The sequence below is a fragment of the Myxine glutinosa genome, chromosome 1, assembly GCF_964187855.1.
Source record: "Myxine glutinosa chromosome 1, kmMyxGlut1.1, whole genome shotgun sequence".
In the NCBI taxonomy this organism is placed as follows: domain Eukaryota; kingdom Metazoa; phylum Chordata; class Myxini; order Myxiniformes; family Myxinidae; genus Myxine; species Myxine glutinosa.
The window spans coordinates 362,898,165-362,918,165 of NC_136261.1; the positions used below are offsets into that span (position 1 = coordinate 362,898,165).

Genomic DNA, 20,001 nt, shown 5'->3' on the forward strand with positions numbered 1-20,001 from the left:
CGCAGTTGGTTCACATATTACGTCCATGATAATGATATGATTGCACTCCAGAGGAATTAAATGGACCAGATGAAAATCCCAGACACTGAAAGATCACAGCAACATTATGTCCTACAATTAAAACATTCCAAGAATTCAAATCTTGAATTCAAATTGAGAAAATCTCCCCACTTTCCCGAATGGCGGTGGGGTGCCAGCAGTGGGGTATGCACAGTACAGGTTAAATATTTTGCCATTTTGCGGACGTAATAAATATATAGCTTTGCAGTGATCACGAATGGATGTCAAACTGAAAGTGTATAGCGTGTGCTGGGCCTGGGTGTGACCGAAATGTTTGTGGGAGGACCCGGTACTGGTTATAAAGGATCTTCATCGGAGCCGGTGGAACGGAACACTCACTCGGTGGGAGTTTTGTCCCACTCAGATCAAGTGTGCGCGATGTCGCTCTCCGGATCCACGGCGTTGATCACCGATGCGGCTGGAGGTTTGGGGGCAGCTATGGCGGACTCGCTGCTCCGTAGGGGTGCCAAGGTGTGCTCACGCACCACGTGTCAGACCTCATGTGTGCACTGTTCGCGGTACCGGTACTGTGTGCTGTGTGTGTGTGCTGTGTGTTCGTGTGCATACATGCCAACCTTTTTTGAAAGAAAAGCGGTAGGCTGGCGTCGCACGCGTCCCTAGGGGGGTCCGGGGGCATTGTCCGACGAGAAAGCAATGCATTGTTTCAGGCTTAAGTCACACTTTCGTAGAGAGTCCTTTAATGCCGTGGCAATATTCTCACCAGTCGCGGAATTGACTACTGGCATGTCGAGAAATGATGTTGTGATTAGGCCCGTTATCTGATCTTCATGGGTGATCAAGACTGGGAAAAACTTGTCCTCATCATCACTGCTTCCATCCGTTGCTAGGGTAAACATCAGATCGTTCCGGCCGACATTTTGCTTGATGCTGTGGCGGACACGATGGCTCGCTGGCGCGATGACATCATTCCGCGCACCAGGAGGGTGTCGGCCACGCCCGAGGGGTAGGCGTGGCCTCGGGATATACACGGGGCACACAGCCCCGAGCACGGCAGTGCTACAGTGTGATCCTTAGAATAAAGACTCTTTTGATTCCGTTCGTTGTTGCTTCCTTCATTGGCAAGACAAGTCGTGCACGTAGCACCGCACTACATTGGTGACCTCGAGTAGTTCCGCCGACGCTGAACTACAGAACGCGCCATGACGAGCAGCAACGCGGTCGCGGTGAAACTCCCCGAGTTCTGGGAAGCTCAGGCGGAGATATGGTTTATGCAGGCAGAAGCCCAGTTTCAGCTTCGTGGCATAACGGCGGACGAGACGCGCTACTTCCACGTCATCGCCGCCCTCGGGCCCGGCACAGCCACCCGCGTCGTGTCCGTCCTGCGAAACCCACCGGCCGACCACAGATATGAGGCGCTCAAGTGTCGCCTCATCGCCACGTTTGGCCTCACAGAGGACGAACGGGCCGACCGTCTCCTGGACTTTCCTGACCTCGGCGACACGCGACCATCGGTCCGAATGGACCATATGCTGTCGCTACTGGGAGACAAAGCACCGGATTTTTTATTCCGGGCACTCTTTTTACGCAAGCTTCCGGCCCAGGTATGCCTCGCGTTGGCCGGTTCAAAGATAAAAGAACCCCGAGCGCTGGCCGTTGAGGCCGACAAGTTTTTCGCGACGTGTGACACGCAGGCGAGCTTCGGTGCGGCCGTCGCGGATCCCGGGGCTGACCCTGATGCTGATGCACCACACCTCGTGGATCTCGAGGCTGATGCACACCGCGTGGCCGCCGCCACGCCCCGCCCACCACCACCGCGAAAACCGCGGCCCCCGCCTTCTCCGCAAACCTGGTGCCATTTCCACGCGAGGTTTGGCCACAAGGCGAGGAATTGTTGCCCGACGTGCTCCTTCGGCAAGTCGGGAAACTACAAAGCTGGCGCTCGGTAGCGGCCCTGAGTGTCGGCCATTCCGGCAGCCTCCTGTTTGTCACGGACACCTTGTCCGGGCGTCGCTTCCTCTGCGACACGGGAGCACAGGTGAGCGTTATCCCCGCCTCCACATCCGACAAGCGAGCCGCGGGTCGGGGCCCCGCACTGCTTGCACCCAACGGTACGCCCATACGCACCTTCGGGAAGCGCTGCCTCTCCCTGCGGTTCGGAGGGCAATGCTTTCAATGGATTTTCGTGACCGCCAGCGTGCCCATGGCATTCCTCGGCGCGGATTTCCTGTGTGCAAATGGGCTGTTGGTGGATGTTAAGACCAGGCGCCTCGTCCAGGCGGAAACGTTCAGCTCGCTGGCTTGCACGTTGAGCAGTTCGTTGGGCAGCTCCCTGAGCGGCTCACCGAGCGGCTCGCCAAGCGGCTTGCTGAGCGGTCCGATCCCGGCGAGGTTGGTTTGTACGCTCCCGGCAGCGGACGAGTTCACCCGCCTCCTCGCAAGCTTCCCGGCCCTCACGCGGCCCACCTTCTCGGCGGTGGCCGTAAAGCACGGTGTGGAACATCACATACCCACCGTCGGGCCGCCGGTCTACGCCCGGGCCCGCCGCCTCGAACCGACGAAGCTCGCGGTGGCGAGAGCGGAGTTCGCTACGCTGGAGCGGCTGGGCATCGTGCGGCGCTCCAAGAGTGCTTGGGCGTCGCTGCTACACATCGTGCCGAAGCCTGGCGGGGGATGGCGGCCGTGCGGGGACTACCGCCGTCTCAACGATGCCACCACCCCCAACCGTTACCCGGTCCCTCACATCCAGGACTTTTCCGCCCGGTTGGCGAAAATGTCCTGCTTTTCGAAGGTGGACCTCATACGCGGCTACCACCAGGTCCCCGTCCGGCCGGAGGACATCCCGAAGACGGCCGTCATTACGCCATTCGGCCTTTTCGAGTTCCTTCGGATGCCCTTCGGTTTGAAGAATGCGGCTCAGGCGTTCCAACGTCTGATTGACAGCGTCTTGCGTGACCTGGATTTCGTCTATGTCTACCTGGATGACATCCTCGTCGTAAGTGCGACCCGTGAAGAGCACCTCCACCATCTCCGCACGCTCTTCGAATGCCTGGTCCAGCATGGCCTGATCGTGAACCCTGCCAAGTGCCGGTTCGGCGTCGCCGAGATCGACTTCTTGGGGCACCGCATCACCAGGCACGGGGCCACCCCCTTACCAGCAAAGGTGGAGGCGGTCAAGGGGTTTCCGCGCCCCCGCATGATCAGGGGGCTCCAGGAGTTCCTGGGCATCGTGAACTTTTACCACCGTTTCCTGCCCCGCATCGCCCAGCTCCTGCGCCCCCTGCACGAGGCCCTCCGGGGGTCGCCGGGCAAAGGTGACGTCGTTTGGACCGAGCAGATGGACGCGGCGTTCGCGGGCGCGAAGCTCGCCCTGTTTAACGCCACCATGCTCGCGCACCCGGCGCTCGATGCACCGATCGCCCTCACCACCGAGCGTCGGACTACGCGGTGGGCGCGGTGCACGAGCAATGGGTGCGTGGAGCTTGGCAACCGCTGACGTTCTTCAGCCGGCAGCTTCACCGGCACGAACGCCAGTGCAGTACCTTCGACCGCGAGTTGCTCGGGCTCCACCTGGCGGTCAGGCACTTTCGCCATCTGCTCGAGGGCCGTTCGTTCACGGCCTTCGTCGACCACAAGCCCCTGGTCTTCGCGATGGCCAAGGTCGCCGAGCTGTGGTCGGCCCGGCAGCAGCGCCACCTCTCGGCCATGTCGGAGTACACGACGGGCATCCGGCACGTCGCGGGGAAGGACAACCCGGTGGCGGATTGCCTTTCCCGGTCCGTCGCCCACGCGGTCCACCTCGGCATCGACTATGCCCGGATGGCGGCAGGCCAGACCACCGACCCCGACGTCCAGGCCTTGCAGACCGCCGTCACGGGCCTCCGCGTCACCGAGGTGCTGTTCGACGGCGCGGGCACGGCCCTCTTGTGCGACGTCTCTCTCGGGCGGACTCGCCCCATCGTGCCGCGGGCTGGCAGCGCCAGGTTTTTGACGCCATCCACGGCCTGTCCCACCCGGGCACGAAGGCCTCCCAGAGGCTGGTCGCCGACAAGTTTGTCTGGCATGGCCTCCGGAAGGTCGTCCGCGATTGGAACAGGACGTGCCTCGCGTGCCAGCGCGCAAAGGTGCACCGCCACACCCAGTCCCCGTTGGTCCCGTTTACGGTGCCCGAACGTCGGTTCGACCACGTTCACGTGGACTTGGTGGGACCTCTGCCCCCCTCGCGGGGTTTCACCCACGTCCTCACCATGGTGGACTGCACCACCCGGTGGCCGGAGGCCGTGCCTTTGGCGGCGACGACGGCGGCGGACGTCGCGCAGGCATTCATCGCCACCTGGGTTGCCCAGTTCGGCGCCCCCTCGGACATCTCGTCTGACCGCGGCCCCCAGTTCACCTCAGAGCTCTGGGGGGCGGTCGCGCGGGGGCTCGGTGTCCAGCTGTACCGTACCACGGCCTATCACCCCCAGGCCAATGGCCTGTGCGAGTGGTTCCACCGCTCCTTAAAGGCCGTGCTCCGGGCCACCCTCCGCGACGGCGGCTGGGTCGACAGGCTCCCCTGGGTCCTGCTGGGCCTCCGGACGGCGCCCAAGGACGACCTGCGCGCATCCGCGGCGGAGTTGGTCTTCGGACAACCGCTGCGGTGCCGGGTGAGTTCCTCTCCAACTCCACGGCACCATGGTCCGTGGCGCAGCAGCGCTTCGCGCTGCACGAGACCTCCCGGGGGTTCGCCCTGGTGCCGACGGCGCACCACTGGCACCCGCCAACGCACGTCGCCCCGGAGCTTCGCACGGCGGAGTACGTGTTCGTCCGACACGATGCCCACCGGACACTGCTGCGGCCCCCGTACGACGGGCCCTTCCGCGTGCTGGAGACCGGGGCGAAGCACTTCACCCTGGACATCGGCGGTACTCCTGACTGCGTTTCAGTGGACCGCCTCAAACCGGCCCACCTCGATGTGGACCACCCCCCGCCAGTGGCTCAGCCCCCTCGTCGGGGCCGCCCCCCGGCGGTGCGCCTTTCTGACCCGCGATGGTGCACGTAATATGAGTCGCCTTGGTACGACCACTTGCGTACTGACGCGCGATCTCGCTGTCGGGGAACATCCGCGGGACCAGCTTGGAGAAATGGTCATTTATAGTCCAAGCCATTTAGCCCAAATATGGGGCCAGATAGGAAAAAACGGCAACACTACATATCGGTGCGAAATTGTATGCAGTAATATATACCAGATAACATATCAAAAGTCTAAAGCTCTAAAAATATGGGGTGTCTGTCAAAATCACTGGTACATGGACCCCCCTTTTCATCCTTTTGCGGTACGATTTGTTCACATTTTGCGATACATTCCGAGCACATGGTATATAATTATACTTTTAATATCAGGAATTACAGCATGTTACAGCCCCAGTACGGCCCGTACGGAACAAAAAAATAAGCACGTAAAAAAAATTCCCAATAGCTAAATACTGATCACTGATATGCAAATACATGAATCACTTGTCATGACTGTTTCAGAATTATGGCACATTTTGTTGATTAAAATCAGAAACTCATAATAAAATCACATATAGAGAAACTAATAATACTGACTCATAAAATACTGTCGGAAGTCAAGGATTCGCTTAAAAGTAAAAAAAATGTCCACAATTAACTAATTCAGCTGCATGTAACAGTCTATAACAACAGTCCACTACCTAATCATCATTTTCCTCGTCATCGTCGTCGCTGAAACTGTCCAGGACGGAGTTGGTGCAGCCAGATCCACGGCACTGACCACAAGCAGGAGAACACTCCAAGTTGTTCTTGCGGCATGTACACCGTGCGGAACCACAATCGGTCGAACAGTTGCACCGGATAACATTCAACAAATCCTGAGGTGCTGGAGGGAGGTCGGTCATAACAGGAACAAGATTGCCGTCGCTCATTCTCCAGCCCCAATCCACTGGTTGTAGGCTGTTGTTTCCTTTAGACTGCTGTATTTGCAGATACACCCGTCTGCTGTGATATCTCGCTGCAGCAGATGTGGGCGGTAAGGTCTGTGGGAGTATCTTCGAAGTCTTGACTGCGACCTGTTCACAAAACCGCTTGTACCTGAGGGAATCCAAACTTTCATCAGGTTTACCCTTGTAGAGACACACGAGTGCTATCTCTCCTGCAGCCTCGACCACATCTGGTGATGCATCCTCAGCCAAGAACTGTTGGGATTGAGTTTGGAAAAGTGTGCTCATCATGAATTTCTTCAGTGATGCTCCTTTGCCAAGGCCGTACAGTCGAGACGTCGTGTCACATCCCAATACTGCGTGTATGAATAGGATGCTTTCACACACAGCTGCACCAAGCTGACGTTTCATGGACTTCACATTCCAGATGTGGTTTGGTTTTGTAGTGGATTTTGCCTGACTATACATAAACAAGTCGTGTGCTTCTAGGTTTGCGTAGAAGCAGAGTAGGACGATCAGATCTGTGTCTTCTCCTATAAGGGCTGTGTTCCTCATGTTCGCCGAACTGACTGCGGTCTGGACGATTAGCAGGTCAGCATCTTTCTGGGAATGATGGGTCTGGCATCCAGAAAGCCGGAGGTATCTGCTCAACATGTTGATGAAGTTCTGTTTGTTGTTGAGGTTTCCCAGGAAGATGTCTTTCTTCATGGTCAACTTCATGTCATCAGTGAAAGTCACTTCTGGTCCACCTCTACCTGCTGCTCGCCTCTGGTGGGTCATGTGCTTGGTTGATTGACCAAGATATCCATCAAATATTACGATGGCCTTTCCGTACTTTCTTGTAACAATGTAACATAGTCACAGTGGAGCATGCAGATCTCTCGATATGTTGGTGAACCACGTGGCCATGGTATACGGTGCAGCAGACTTCCACCATCCAAGACATACTGGATTTCGCTGATTGACTCTATGGTACCTGGTTCAAGTTTAGACCAGATAGCATCTCCGAGTACGGACTTCTGGGCTTCACGTAGCATCAGCTTTTCATCAAACAGTGCAGGTGGATGAGGGCATAACTCAAAGCGAAACATCTCTTCCTTATCTTCAGCAGATTTTGAGATGATGATGAGACGCTGGAATAGCAGTTCTGGGTCTATCTGTACCTGGTCTTTACCAACTCGCACAGATGATCTGGCCTTCAGAAATGTGGTGGCTTGGTCTTTGCGCTTGAACGTGTAGTGGACAACTGACTGATTTGTCATGGAGTGCATGATCTTGTCTCCAATGAGCTTGGCATTGTCGACATCAACCTTACTGCCAGCGTTGACACCAGTCATTATGTTCCTGAGGGATGGATGACACTTGAAAGGATTTCTGTCAACTAGAGCGACCTGTAGTGTACTTGTATCTTGCATGTCGCGATGCTGCCTGGTTTTGCCCATCTCTTTGTTCTGTTCACCTGTGCTGTACTTCACTCCAGTGAGCTCTTGCATCGATCTGTTCGTCTCCGAACAAGCCGGCATGGACAAAAGCCACGTTAACCGTTGTTGCTCTGTCATTCCTCTTCCTCTTGTTAACCCCCCGCTGGTCTTCATACTTCTCATGAGTACTTGCTCAATCATCAGGTCTGAGGAAATTCCAGCCCAAGCTCTACTACTTCTTCGGGCGACATGGAAGCCCTGAGTAAACTTACGGTGCACATCTGGATCGTCCTGTTCTAAGCTGTGCATTATTTGCAGGTAAATCCTGGCAGACTTAGCATAGAGTGAATGACCTGAGGCTGCTACATATGGTAACATATCAGATACAGCTTCGAGGTGCAGGGACCAGTTTCCCATACGCTCGGCTTTGATGAATTTTCTTAAGATCTTCACCATATCCATATACTGTAACCACAGTTTCGCTGTTCGGTCTTTGGTCAATGATTCTGTCTGTGTTTGAAAGACTTTGCTGATCTTGTCAAGGATTGGATCACTTGCTACATCGTTGGAAGATCGTGTGCCTTTCATCAACGCATCATACAGAGTCCTTGCTTTACTCACATCTGGATGAATCACATCATCATCGGCCAAGCCACTCATTGCATCTTCATCCCGAACTGGCAAGTCTTCTGCAGTTCTGTATTGTGTTCCTCCAAGAGGATCAGACAGGAGGAGTGCATTCAGGACAGCATCCAGGAGGATGTGTGCCCGTACAGCCCTGGAAATTGCTTTTCCTGTTAGGATGTGATCCACTGCATTTGGTGCGTATATGAGTTCTAGCAGCTCCTTCAACCCAGAACCACCCATGAGGTGCCCTATGCTGCCAAGGAAGCTCATTTCCATATGAAAGGCACCTAGCCTTACCACAATACGTCGCATGGGGGCTTCCATCTGGCTCCGAGAGAATGATCGACAATGCCTTCCACCATAGTGGCTGATCAAAGGTGATGATGGTAGGTACATCATGTTGTTTAGCATGTTGCGCAATGTCGTTGAGAGTGGAGTAGATGCATGTAGTGTCGCTCGAGCTCAAATCAATCATTGGGAGAAACAGGACAGATTCATTGCAGAACACACACGAATTGGCCGCCATTCTTCAGGGTTGGATTACCTGCAAATATAGAAAAGTTGAATATACTATTACTGTATGTTATTGCCAATAGACCTAAACATACTAAATACATGTCATTGATGGGATTAAATCTAAGATATATATGGTTCACAAACAAATAATGATGTACCGTCGCTTGCTGTGGAGTGAGCAGTCTTTGTAAAAGGGGGTGTGGTTAAATAAGACACTAAAACAGTAAAAACTTCACTTATATATATACAATATTGTACAGTATGATATCCTTTATTTATTATATCGTGCTAGTGATTAGGTCCAGTGTATAAAATAAGCAATAGAAGTTCAGAGAGCGACAATAATCATAGCATGCGGCATATGTACGTCTTTTAACATGGGGCTAAATGGAGAAAACTTGATTGCATTATTTGAGAGTCACCCCATATTTTTAGACCTTTATACTTTTAGTATGTTATAAAGGTACCTTGAGGGTAATCAATACTAATGAGATCGGTAGTGTTGCAGTTTTTTCCCCGTCAAATGCTAAATGGCTTGGACTATTAGGGCCAGAGGCAAATTGTGCTCCATCAACAGTCCTTGAAATAAAACCTCGGCGTTGATTGACGTCGGCATCTGTCGCACTGGCTGGAAGGCTATTTTTGATGTGGTTGCCACCGCGCGGGAGTTGCTCATGTGTTTCCCCGTGCTGATGTGGCGACTCAAGTCATTGTACCCCCCATGACTGATGGAGAAGTCTGATCGACACATATCACAGAAGGCATGTCCGTCTCCCTTACGCGAAGCCTTGATAGACTTGAACTCTGTTGTTCTACTTGGCTTAAACTTGTTGACCCAGCGTGGGGGTGGTTTTTTCTTTTCTGGTGTTTGCATTGTTGTCGTGCACTGAAGCCATGAGTACTCTCTGTTAACTGCAGTCTTTGATCATGAATGGAAAATGGCGCGTTGTCTTGAAATGAATGTCCGCCGTTTCCTGTCGTCCCATTGGTCATGCTTAGTTTGGAAGCAATAACCACTCGCTGGCGAGATAAGAAATCAAGGTCAGGCACGGGTTTTGTAGAATGTAGAAGCAGCCGCGTGTAATACGATCTTGGCAGTGAGAAACGAACGGAAAACTGAAAAAACACAACTATTAATTTTTTTCCAATAACAATTTCCAAATGCGGTATGTCTGACTAATAAAATCGGTATGCGTTGGGAGCTATAGAAAATCGGTAGGCTACCGCGCGAATCGATAGGGTTGGTAGGTGCGCGTGTGTCGTTGCTTGTTATCTCTATATACGAGTTTCAGAAAGTAAAACAGTCATACTAGGGGGGCCCATTGGTCCAGTGGAGCAAATTTTAATTGGCCTTTACCGCCTTGTGGCATTCCTGCCTGCCGGACTTAGGTCTTTTGGGTCTTCGGGGTCTTTTGGGACCTTGGGAACTTTTGGGTCTTTTGGATCCTCCGGGACATTTGAGTCCTCTGCGACTTTTGGGTCTTTTGGATTTTTGGGACTTGTGGGTCTTCAGGGTCTTTTGGGTCATCTGGGTCTTTTGGGTCCTTAGGAACTTTTGGGTCCTCGGGAACTTTTGGGTCTTCTGGGTCTTTGGGTGCTCGGGAACTTTTGGGTCTTTTGCATCTTCAGAGAATTTTGTGTACTTGGGAACTTTTGGGTCTTCTGGGTCTTTGGGTGCTCGGGAACTTTTGGGTCTTTTGCATCTTCAGAGAATTTTGTGTACTTGGGAACTTTTGGGTCTTCTGGGTCTTCTGTGTCTTTGGGTGCTCGGGAACTTTTGGGTCTTTTGGGTCCTTGGGGACTTTAGGGTCCACTGGGACTTTTTGGTCTTTTGGGTACTGAGAGACTTTTGGGTCCTTGGAGACTTTTGGGTCCTCTGGGTCTTTAGGCATCTTCAGGATCTTAGGGGTCTTAAAGGGTACATTTCAATAGTACATAATACGTAATTAATTAATAGACACAAAAAGTATGCCAGACACAGACACACACACACACACACACACACACACACACACACACACACACACACACACACACGTTACACACACACACACACACACACACACACACACACACACACACACACACACACACACACACACGTTACACACACACACACACACACACACACACACACACACACACACACACATACACACACACACATACACACACACACAGAACTCATCCATTTATATTAGAAGCCTCAAAGTGTTTTACAGAAAAGCGTTTCAAAAGGGAGGTTTTGATCTTCGGGTTTTTAAAGGGGTGTCTATCAAAGTGCATCGGGAAGTGGGCCTTATGGCTGCCTTTGTATAGAAATCACCCCAATATATCCTCCCCGAACTCAAAGGAGCAGTGTTGCCTTTATCAGTTTTATGTGACCTCATCTGTAAAAAAAAACAAAAAAAAAACAAAAAAAAAAACACGAGGCAAATCACGTTTTGCGAATCCTATCAGGTTGCACTACTGGATATTTTGGAAGACGAGGTGAAGTCAAAGGCGGCGGAGCTGGAGGAAATGTATGGAGCTGGGCGCACACTCGCCATTCACTGCGACTTGACCTCTTCTGATGTTGAGAGCAAGTCCTCTTCATTTTACCCCTTAATTCCCCTCTGGGATTTTGTACAGTTTGTAACATTCACCTTATCCTGGCTGTCAACAACTTTATTTGTTGTGCCAGTTGGATTATCGTGTTTTTCATCAACGTTTCGGGATCCATAGTCCACCTTGTTAATAATTAATTTATTTTGCTTTGGAAGTTCTAAATTTTAGGCATTATTTAAAAAAAACATTATTAAAAAAACACACAAGCTTTAACATATGCAATCAGTCCATGCACTTTAAAATCAGTGTGATTTTTAAATTTTGTTCCATTGAACATTCAACATCAAATTTCATATTTTGTCATGCTGCACGGAGTACGCCGTCCTTTCAGAGTGATTGCTAAGCCAGTGTTTCCAATTGCTAACTCTCACTTGTGTTTTGAAGAACCAATGAGAAAATTTGAAACGAATACATAGGCTGTTGTGTGCTTGAACCCTGGAACTTTTTTATTCTTTGCAAGATTGAGGCTCATGGAGGAACGAGGTGACAGATCAACGAGAACGACACTCAGGAGAGTGCATATCTCTGCCAGGCTGAACAACAAAGCATCATAAAAATAACTCATAGTGGAAAAGAGCGAATTTCAAATATGTCCCAAACAAATGTGCAAAACAACGAAAGATTACGTACCTCGAACAGGTTGATCCTGAAAACATATCTTGACCCCCCCCCCCCCCCCTCCCCAAATTTGTAAACCAGAAACCAAGCCGCAGTTACATGCAGTTGTGGAATAATAAACTGGCCACAATCAAAATCAACAAAACAGATATCAAAGCAAGAAGACGTCATGCACAGCAGGATACTTGCAAATTCACTCCCACCCCCCCCCCCCCCCCCACCCCTTCCAGACCAAAAGGCAAATTGTCCATTTCATTAAGATTAAAATTGATGATCTTCATCAAATCTTGTGTCAATTGGATGAAAATTAACGATTTTTCAGATGAAAATTGATGATTTTGGAAATTTTACCTTGAGTTGACCTTTGACCTATTGACCTTAAATAGTTGGTTTCCAAATTTAGTGGCTCAATATACAAATGCTGTTCAATTTTCAAGTCAATCGGATTTAAAATGGTGATTTTAGAAATTTGACCTCCAGGTGACCTTTCACCTTTCACCTCAAAATCAAAATGCTTCTCAATTGTGAGGACCTCTACAACTTGGTGAAGTTTCATGATGATCGGTTTAGAATTGTGACCTGTAGGCCAGTGACAAACAGACAGACAAACAGACAGACAAACAGACAAACAAACAGACAAACAAACAGACAAACAAACAGACAAACAAACAGACAAACAAACAGACAAACAAACAAGAAGACGTCATGCGGAGCATGATACTTGAAAAATCCGCCCCTCACCCCCAAGAAAAAAAACTCCATTGATACAGCAAATTGTCCATTTCATCAAGATTAAAATTGACAATCTTGATCAAAGCTTGGGTCAACAGGAAGAAAAGTGATGATTTTTCAGATGAAAAATTATTTTGGAAGGTTGACCTTGAGTTGACCTTTGACCTTTTGACCTCAAATAGTTTCCCTATTTATGGACTCAATGTGCAAATGCTGTTAAATTTTCAAGTCAATCGGATAAAAATTGAGGATTTAAAAAACTTGGCCTATGTTGAACTTTTGGCCTATGATGACCTCAAAAATAGTTGGTGGTTGAATTCAGTGACCATATATGTAAATCATCTTAGAATTTCAAGTCAATCAAATGAAAATTGGTGATTTTAGGAATTCGGCCTATGTTGACCTTTTGGCCTATGTTTACCAAAAATATAATGTGTGGTTGAATTCAGTGACCAGATATGCAAGTCCGCTTCAACTTTCAAGTCAATTGGATGAAAATTGAGGATTATAGAAATTTGGCCTATGTTGACCTCAAACACTTGGCGGTTGAATTCAGTGACCAGATGTTTTTTATTTTTTATTTTTTTATTTTTTTGTATACAAGATCGAGGCTCGTGAAAGACCGAACATTAATCACACAGAAAGACAAACAGACACACAAAACAAATAATATCGGGAGCGGTAGACAAGATGGGGAGAGAGGGGGAAGGACACAAACACAACATTTGAGATCAGGGACCGAGAGACATGGAGACATCGAGAGAACTGTGGGAGGGAGAGGGCTTTGGGGGGGAGGCATGGGAAGGGGGGGGGGGGGTGGGAGAGGTATAAAACATATGGACACTGCCAAGACTTCCAGGAAAGAAGTTGGAATTTCAAACAAGGTGGATCTGGGGTGAATTAGTGGGGGTAGAAAAGATCAAGGTTTTGGATGGGGGAAGATAAGAGATGGTGGTGAACAGCTGTTTTGAAGACCTGGAGGGAGGAGTGTGATTGAAGTGAGTGTGGGAGTTTGTTCCAGAGGCGGAGAAAAGAGGAATGAAAGAGTGAAGGTGAGCAGAGAGCCGAGATTTCGGCAGTTTAACCATCAGAGGGTGGCTGGCAGATCTTGTGCGACCTGTAGGAATATTTGGGGGACAGAGCACAGAGAGAGCTGGGGGAGCAAGGCCGGAGAGGAGTCGGTAGAAGACAGAAAGACCACCTACCTGCCTGTGGTGAGTGAGTGAAAGGCCCTCAGAGATAGCTTCATCGCGGGAGATTCCAATGATTCTGAAAGCTTTGGATTCAACAGCGTGAAGCCGAGCCAGGTGTGAGGCAGGAGCACCAGCCCATAGGGGAGAACAGTATTCCATTGAGCTGCGGATGAAAGCCTTGTATGTGGTGAGGAGCTCAGGTGTGCCTAGGAAGGACTTCGCACGACGGAGGATGCCCAGTCGGCGACTGGCTTTGGAGGCCAGCTTGGAAATGTGGTTTTCCCAAGAAAGATCATGGCAGATGGTGAGACCCAAAAGCTTGAGCGACAGAACTTCTTGGAGAGGATTGTTGAGAAAGTAGATGGGAGGGTTGTCCAGTCGATCTTTTCGGAGAGACATAGTAAGAGTGTGAGATTTGTCAGGATTGAAAGACATGTTCCACATGTTTGACCAGTCTGTGATTTTGTTCAGGTCTTCAGAGAGTGAGGAGGCTGCAGACTGCCGATCTGAGGGAAGAGGATTGGAGCGGCAGAGAGTGGAGTCATCAGCAAAGAGATACAGAGGATTTTCCAGAGAGTTGGAGAGATCATTGATAAAGACCAGAAAAAGCACAGGGCCCAGCACACTGCCTTGGGGAACTCCAGCCTGAACGGGAAGGGGAGATGAGAGAAATCCATTCAGGTCCACACGTTGACTACGACCAGAGAGGAAGTCCGCAAGCCATGCATGGAGATTTCCATGGATACCATAGGAGGAGAGTTTGGTGAGCAGAGCTGGGTGCCAGACCGTATCGAAGGCACGTGATATGTCAAGGGAGACAGCTCTGATTTCCTGTTTGGCATTGAGGACCTCCATCCATTGTTGAGACAGCAGAAGCAGCATGTCCAGAGTAGAGTGACGTGGTCTGAAACCAAATTGATGATCAGAGATCAAGCCATTGGAGAAGAGGAAAGATTTCATATCCGAAGCAATGATGGATTCCATGACTTTGCTGATAATTGGGAGCAGGCTGATTGGTCTGTAGTTGCAAGGATCTGTTTTTGCACCTTTTTTGTGTAAAGCGGTAATGTTTGCTGATTTCCAGGATGCTGGCAGATGACCTTGAGCAAAAGATAGGGTGAAAAGAACAGAGAGAGGGTGAGATAGAGCGGCAGAGCAGGATTTTAGGACCCGTGGGCTGATGCCATCTGGTCCAGTTGCAGAATCAGAGTCGAGGTTTGACAAAAACTCCTCCACCTTGTCAGGAGAGAAGGTCACAGAGTCCAGGAGCAGTTTGGTTCGACTGGGAAAGGTGGGAACAGAGAGAGATGGGTTTGGGACTAAGGATTTTGAGGCAAACACAGAGTTGAGGCATTCGGCTTTGTCACGTGCGATGTCAACTGTGTGGCCATTTGAGGTAAGTGAGGGGATGGAGGGGGAACAAACACCAGAAACGGACTTGACCAGACGCCACCAGGATTTGGAGGAAGGAGACAGGTTTGAGAGTTCATTCTTGAGTGAGGAGAGATAGTGCTTCCTGGCACTCCTGAGGGTAGACACACACTTGTTCCGAGCTTGGTGGAAGGAACTGAGATTTCCTTCAGTTGGATTAGCCTTCCAAGAGGCAAAGGCAAGTTGTTTCAGGGCAACTGCCTCACCACAAGATTCAGTGTACCATGGACGGGAGGAAGGGTAAGACAACTGAAGGCGAGATGGGATAAATCTGTGCATGAGAGAGATCAGTTTGCTTTGGAAGTATTCCCAGGAAGAATTGATGTCAGAGGCAGTGGAGATGGGAGACCAATCCAGACGATTGATGGCTGCGCTTGAAGACCGTCCCAGTCGGCCTGAGTGAAATGCCAGACTCGTCGACGCTGAGGAGGCTCTCTGAGAATGGCCAGAGAGATGTCCACTTTGACAAGTACATGATCAGAAGAACCGATTGGAGCAGAAGAAGAGCAGCAGACATTAGCAGGGAAGTTAGTCATAACCAAGTCTAGAAGAGAAGATACTCCATTGGCTGAGATCCGGGTCGGGAAATTGACAGATTGTGTCAATCCCAGTGAGTCACAGAAGTCCTTTGCTGAGGTGCCATGACTGGTGAGAGAGGAACCCACACCCAACCAGGTGGCATGATGACAATTGAAGTCACCACATATGAGGAAGAGAGAGTTGGGATGAGTGGATAGAAGTTGGTCCATGTTGTCAGACAGTGAAATGTAGATGGAGTCATCACTGTTTGGGGGACGGTACAAAACACATATGAACAAAAGGTGGGAGCGGAGAGGAAGCCTTAGCCAGAGGTACTCCTGGGGGTGAGGAGGAGAGAGGGCAGTGCAAGGAGAGTGAGGAAGAGAGTTTTTGATAAAGATAGCCACCCCACCACCAGGCCGAGGCTCAGGTCTATCATACCGGAGGAGGGAGTAACCAGGAGGAGATATTAAGGAATCAGAGACATCTTGAAGGAGGAAAGTCTCTGTTAAGCAGATCAAGTCTGGATTGTCAGAAGCAACCTGTATGGAGAGATCAGTCAGGTTTGAGCGAAGGCCCCGGATGTTTGAGGTCCATACCGTTAATGAAGAGAGAGGGGGAGCATCGGGTACAGGACAGGGGAGGGGAGGAGTAGGGTAAGATGAAGGATGAGAGGGGGAGGTAGGGAGAGCAGTTGTTTGTGTGTCAGCGATTGCAGAAGAGTTCCAAGAAAGGGAAGGATGAGGAGGATGAAAGGTTTGAAGGTGAAGGGATGAGGCACAGTGAGGGGTTGTTTGAGGGGGGGCAGAGGAAAGAAGATGGTTGGGGGGGGGGGTGGAGGTATGAGATAGAAGGGAGACGAAGTGGGGAGGAGGCAGCTTTGAGGAGGAGGGGGGAGGAGGGAGAATTGGAGAGGAATGGTATGGGGGGGAGTTTTGAAGGGGAGGAGTGAGGGGGGAGTTTAGGAGGGGAAGGGCATGGGGGGAGTTCAGGAGAGGAAGGGCAAGGGGGGAGTTCAGGAGTGGAGGGGCAGGAGGGGAGTTTAGGAGTGTAGGTGCAAGGGGAGGGATTTGGATGGGAGGGGCAAGAGGGGAGTTTAGAAAGTGGATGATTAATGAAAGACGAACATTGAAAACAAATTGGGTTTGTTGTGATTTTCAAGTTAGCAATCCGGCTCAGAATGATGGAGGAGGGATGGAATGAATGTGAATTTAGACCAAGTAGTGAGGGAGACGTATAAGATATTGAATTTCTTTTTTTTGAGGTGGAATGAGTTGGAGAGGAAATTGAGAAAAGCCTTTTAAATAGGAAGAAAAACAGCGTGTTGTAAAATACCACTGAGTAAAACACTGAAGGGGAAAGGTTATACATATTTAAATAATATTTAAACAGAACCGTGAACAATCTTATGTGCACAAAAATACCAACGGGGGAAGAGCCGAGAGGGACCACCACGAGTCAAGTTCTCTTCAAATTTCAAGTCAATCGGATGAAAATTGAGGATTTTAGAAATTTGGCCTATGTTGACCTTTTGACCTATGTTGACCTTTTGACCTATGTTGACCTCAAAAACTTGGCGGTTGAATTCAGTGACCAGATATGCAAGTTCTCTTCAAATTTCAAGTCAATCGGATGAAAATTGAGGATTTTAGAAATTTGGCCTATGTTGACCTTTTGACCTCTGTTGACCTTTTGACCTATGTTGACCTCAAAAACTTGGCGATTGAATTCAGTGACCAGATATGCAAGTCTTCTTCAAATTTCAAGTCAATCGGATGAAAATTGAGGATTTTAGAAATCTGGCAAAGTTGGTGACCTTTGGCCTATGTTGACCTTTTGACCTTTTCACCCCAAAAACAATAGGCTTCTCAATTGGGACGACCTATACAACTTGGTGAAGTTTCGTGACGATCGGTTTCGAATTGTGACCTGTAGGCCGGTGACAAACAAACAGACAAACAGACAAACAGACAGACAGAACCACAAACGCAACCGACCAATATATTTGAAAAATCTTCGATTTTGCAATTAACAAACAGACGGAACCACAAACGCAACCGACCAATATACTTGAAAATCTTCGATTTTGCAAGTAATAAACAAACAGGCAGACAGAACCACAAACGCAACCGATCAATAAACTTGAAAAATCTTCGATTTTGCAAGTAACAAACAGACGGAACCACAAACGCAACCGACCAATATACTTGAAAAATCTTCGATTTTGCAAGTAACAAACAAACAGACAGACAGAACCACAAACGCAACCGATCAATAAACTTGAAAAATCTTCGATTTTGAAAGTAACAAACAGACGGAACCACAAACGCAACCGACCAATATACTTGAAAAATCTTCGATTTTGCAAGTAACAAACAAACAGACAGACAGACAGAACCACAAACGCACCCGACCAATATACTTGAAAAATCTTCGATTTTGCAAGTAACAAGGAAACTCCTCACTATCCACAAAATGTTCTACAAAAACAAATGCATTCTGAGAATATACTTACCGAGAGGATAAGGAAGCAGCGGCCTAATTGAGCTCAACCAAGTGCACAGAGTGACAGCTGCAGGGTTGGATTAGTACGTGAAAACTTCAACAGACTACCGAACCCAATTTGTACGCAAGCAAGAGGCAGAAAATGTATTCCTAACCCACCTTACATAATTTTTCCAAAGACAGGTGCGAAGTGAAGATGTCACACATGCAACCAAAACAGCAACGAATACAGCCCCAATGATTGCAAAACAGAGAGGAAAATATAAAGCGAAATAACAACTTACTGGGAGAGCAATAAGAGAGCAGGGAGATACAAGAAAGAGTTGGACAGACTTGGCATAGACAAAGAAGGCTCATTGGAATGGCTAAGAAGAGGGCAGCTCAACTGGGATGGAGAACGAATCATAATGAATGCCCAATGACACAACACAAAATGGCTTTAAGAAAATGGAAGGCCTGAGTAAATAGGATCGGTGTAGGTTCTGCAAGGTAGAAACAAAAAGTATGGGTTACCTCCTTCTGGGATGTAAAAAAAAAAAAAAACCTCATGTCAGGACAGCTCTACACACAAAGGCACAGCAAAGTATGTAGAGTAATTCACTGGCACATCTAAAAAAAACATCAACATCCCAGTTACAGGAAACTCGATCAAAGCCAAAATCAATCATTGAAAACAAGGAACTAATGCTCACTTACCACCTGATGATACCATCGAGCGTGAACATAGAAAACAAAGCATTGCGGCCGGATGTAGGACTGAGGTACAAAAAAAGAAGGTATTGCTAATTGAAGTGTTATTCCTCAGATATTTTGGCCTAAACCAGTGGTTCTTGACATTTTTAAAGCGCCGAACCCTAATGAAACCCACCGAACACTCGCGGAACCTCTCAAGTTTGACAAAAAAATTAAGAAGAATTGCATCTTAATGCGTTTTCTGTTCTTCTTTTCGGGAGGCGATCTGGGAAATGCCGCACCCATGCTGGGTATTGCTCTCGGTCAGGGCAGTAGCCGTCGAATGACTTTCCCAGCTCATCCAAGTGCATGGCAATCGCTTGCTTCAGCTCCCCCGGTACAGCAGTGCCTCCAACTTCAGACTCTTCTTCGATCCCGCTCACGCACTGGTCCAGCAGCGAAAAGTTCGCAAAGTTGTCGTTTTCTGTTCGCCGCCTCCACAACGGTAAATTCTTTCGGAAAGCGCTCAGCTTTTCTTCAGATTCGATGACATTCACTCCACCGCCCTGCATCTGGCAATTGAGATGATTGAGTGCGTCGAAGATGTCAGCCAAGTACGCCAAGGTGAGGATGAACTCTGACTCTGGGAAGTGCGTTGCATGGCAATGCTGGTGTTCTCGCAAAAACAGGGCTAATTCTACATGCAAGGCAAAAACACGGCTCACCACCTTCCCTCGTGATAACCATCGAACGTTAGAGTGGTAGAGAAGGACTTCGAATTCAGAGCCGATTTCATTGCACAGCTCTTTGAAGATGCGATGATTCAGAGCACGGCTTCACACGTAATTCACAGATTCAACGACGATTTTCAGAACATTGGCCAGTTTTGGAGGCAGGGCTTTTGATGCCAGCGCGTGTCTGTGCAGGACGCAGTGCGTGACGATGATGTGTGATGCATCGGCCTTCACCAGCACTCCAAACCCAGAGTTGCATCCCAGCATGGCTGGAGCTCCATCCAAGCAATCTGCAGACACCATGTTCCACGAGAGGCCGTTGCTTCTGAAGAAGTCGTCCACAAGCTTCTTCATGTCAGCTGCCTTCATCGTTGTTGTGAGAGGCTTGCAGAACAAAAAGTCTTCCTTGATCTTGTCTCCTTTGACATAATGCACAAATAAGATGAGCTGGCTCAAATTTGAAACGTCG

At 49.3% G+C, this 20,001-nt stretch overlaps 1 protein-coding gene across 8 annotated transcripts in view; it reads left to right on the top strand.

The window, feature by feature from the left end:
* The first annotated feature begins 314 nt into the window (after positions 1-314).
* LOC137419530 (15-hydroxyprostaglandin dehydrogenase [NAD(+)]-like) overlaps positions 315-20,001 on the top strand; it is a 56,456-nt gene continuing 36,769 nt past the window's right edge. For 4 of the 8 annotated variants that reach the window (XM_078769978.1, XM_078769979.1, XM_068105555.2 and 1 more), the window contains exon 1: positions 315-531. In XM_078769978.1, the coding sequence (XP_078626104.1) occupies positions 331-531 (201 nt within the window). In that variant the 5' untranslated portion in view covers positions 315-330. Of the gene's footprint in view, positions 532-10,981; positions 11,103-20,001 lie in introns of all 8 variants that reach the window. The other 4 variants (XM_078769983.1, XM_078769980.1, XM_078769984.1 and 1 more) reach the window with 2 other exon arrangements.